The sequence below is a fragment of the Lactuca saligna genome, chromosome 6 (assembly GCF_052625555.1).
Source record: "Lactuca saligna cultivar CGN05327 chromosome 6, ASM5262555v1, whole genome shotgun sequence".
Classification (NCBI taxonomy): Eukaryota; Viridiplantae; Streptophyta; class Magnoliopsida; order Asterales; family Asteraceae; genus Lactuca; species Lactuca saligna.
In genome coordinates, this window is record NC_136422.1 from 45,847,725 (window position 1) to 45,850,765 (window position 3,041).

The 3,041-nt window shown below is 37.5% G+C and overlaps 1 protein-coding gene across 1 annotated transcript; it reads left to right on the top strand.

Moving 5' to 3' along the window:
* Positions 1-735: 735 nt before the first annotated feature.
* Positions 736-1,473, top strand: LOC145002511 (uncharacterized). Its single transcript, XM_078961767.1, has one exon. It carries the CDS (start codon positions 736-738, stop codon positions 1,471-1,473), a length of 738 nt encoding a protein of 245 aa, XP_078817893.1.
* The last annotated feature ends 1,568 nt before the right edge of the window (positions 1,474-3,041 follow it).

Here is a 3,041-nt window from a genome sequence, read left to right on the forward strand (position 1 = left end):
TTCGAACTCTTTTAATCATAATATCATCTTTTCACCTTTTTCATTAAAATATCTACGTCAGTTTTTTTTATTAAAATTCATAAAAGTGTTGAGCAAGTTATTTATATACATATTTAAAGCATAACATGAACAGTAAATTTATAGCTTTTTTATTTTTTATTTTTTATTTTTATTTATTTATTTATTTATTTTGTTTTATTTTTTTTTTACTCTTTTGCCTCAAATGTTTTATCTGTTGCCATTTTTTCTAAGTTTTTGCTTTAAACCATTCTCATTTCTTTTATTTTACACAAAAGATCCTTAGGTTTTGTTGAATCCGACTTTTTTGGTCTATTTTTGTTTTTTGATATATATTAAAGTTTTTTTTTGCAGTGTTTCGCATGAGAGAGAATTGATTTATTTTCCATAAATGATCTTTAGTTTTGCTGAATCTTTTTTTTGGATTTTGAACAAAGCCCGAATCACCTACTAGTTGATTTAAAACCTCACAGCTCGAAATATCAATAAGGTTTTACACCGTGGAATATATGTTATATTTAAAACAAAACTTCAAGCCAATGCACTAAATCCATAATCTCCCTTAACTTTTGACAGTTTTACCACACGTAGCAGCCCTAGTCAGAAACCTCCTGCCACGTGCGCTCCACGTGCCGTCTCTACAGCCCCTCCATCCATGCAAGCTACACTTATATCCCAATCAATTCACTCCATCAACATCATCGATACACAACGTAAATGGCACCGAAGAAGAAATCCGCAAGTACATTGGTGAAAACCACCAAGAAAACCATACAAGAAACAGTTCAAGTTTCTGTGGTTGATCAAACCACCAAAAAACCAGTCACGAGAGGCCTTTCATCTAAAGAAAAAGTCGAAATCATCACTGTAAAAACCCCAATAGAGAAAGAAACCCTAGAAGATGATGATACTCAGTTAGAAGAACTAGAAGATGGAGATGAAGATATTGTAAATGATGCAGTAACAAGAGAAATCAAAGTTCAAGATGCCACTCCGACCCCAGAAAAAAAGGAACAGCCCAAGAAAACCACCACCCGTGAGGGCGGTGGGAGGAAGAAGGCGGAGGAGAATATTGAGGGTAAGAAGAAGAGGAAAAGGAGGAAGGTGGGGGAGAGTGGTGGTGAAGGGTATAAGAGGTACCTGTTTAGGGTGTTGAAGCAGGTGCATCCTGATTTAGCGATATCGTCGAAGGCTATGACGATTATCAGCAATTTAATGGCGGATATGTTTGAAAGGCTGGCGGAGGATGCGGCTCGGTTGTCGGATTATAGCAAGAAGGCGACAATGACGGCGAGGGAGATTCAAGGGGCGGTGAAATTGGTGGTGCCGGGAGAGCTTGGGAAGCATGCAGTTGCAGAGGGGACTAAGGCTGTCACCAGCTACATGTCTTACGGCGGCGGTGGTCGTGGTCGTGGTCGTGGCGGTGGTCGGGAGTCCGAGTCTCAAACTTTTTAGGATTGTGTAGTAGGTTAATTTGACTTTTTAGTTTTTAGTTGTAGAATCTTGTTGTCATCGAAGTAGCTGTAGCTAGTAGGACCTGTGTTTACATTTGTGTAAATTTCTTGCTAACCTTTATGCTTTACTAAAACTTTGGGACGTCGTATAATTATTCCAGCAAAACAACAAAATTCATAAAGATTATAGCAACAGAAAGGGACAGAAACATCCAAAATGCATTGAAATTCGAACAAAACATGATAGAAAACAGCGTAAATATTCCAGCAAAGCAACAACAAAATTCCAAAAAAAACAATGACTTATAAACCCAATAAAGTTCTAACATTTTGTCTAAAAAAAACCCAAGCACAACTAACTTACACTTTATTCACTTCAATGGATCAACCGGATATGGCTTATGACGTGTAATTAAAATGACTTGTAAGATCTTATTCACTTTATTCACTTCTCATTTAGGGTCAAGGAATGACATGGCTTATGATGAAGTCAAGGAATGACATAAGCTGATATGTAATTAAATATCGAAAAATAACTTGTAAGACAAGTTTCAAATCCGTTCAAAAAACCCCAATCATAAAACCGTTTAACCTCATATTCGTAAAAATCAACAAAATAACAAAAGAGGAAGCATTACAAGTTATAAATTGGGTCGGCTCTTCGTCTTCTAAAAAATTATCATCATTCCAATTTGGATGCTAATTAATGACCTATGTCCCAAATCCAAAGAAGGACCAACCTAGATACGTGCGTGGGGGCTGACCCGAAGTTGGGATCCGAGCTTTAACGACCAACAACAAATGACAAGATAGGAGGTATTGTACGCTAGTCATTTCGACAGTCAATCCTATCCTATCACTGTACTATTACCTGTCAGATCTTACTTAGAAAATTCCTATTTAACAAGGATAGGAGTTTCTACCGGGTATGCACAAAAGACACTCAACTCTTTAGATACATATTTTCAATTAGCTAAATCGTTTAACAAATACGTCATTTACTTACTTCGCCATCAGGTCTCAGGACACTCGTCCGAGGTCGCTCTAACCTTTTCTTTGTTGCAGCCAACTTACTGAGACCAAACTAATCTCTACGACCCTCTAAACCTAACTTGAAGAAGGCCAGGTGCAACATTTGGCACCATCCATGGGACCTTTTACGAAAAGCTATGATGGAGTCAATAGTCACCCTCGCCGAGAACAACCCTATCAGACAAATGCAAACTCTTTAAGATGGCAACGCTTGACCAATCACTAAAAACATTGAAATCAATGTCGATAATCCAGAGAAAGACACAAATTTGAAGATTGTCAAAGGTATCTCTAGATGAAAGCAGATAGGAAGTTGATGGAAGAAGAAGAAAAAGAGTGTATATTTGTTCACACCACCGACTCAAATACTTCTATGGAAGAAGAAAGGATAAGTGAAAAACGCAAAAAAGGAAGAAAGTGGGTGGAAGAGGATCAATGAGGACCAAGATGAAAATCATGAAACCTAAGAAGAAACAAGGGCAGACCGACTCGTCAGACGAATAATTCCCGAACTACCATGAAGAGTTTGAATCCCTA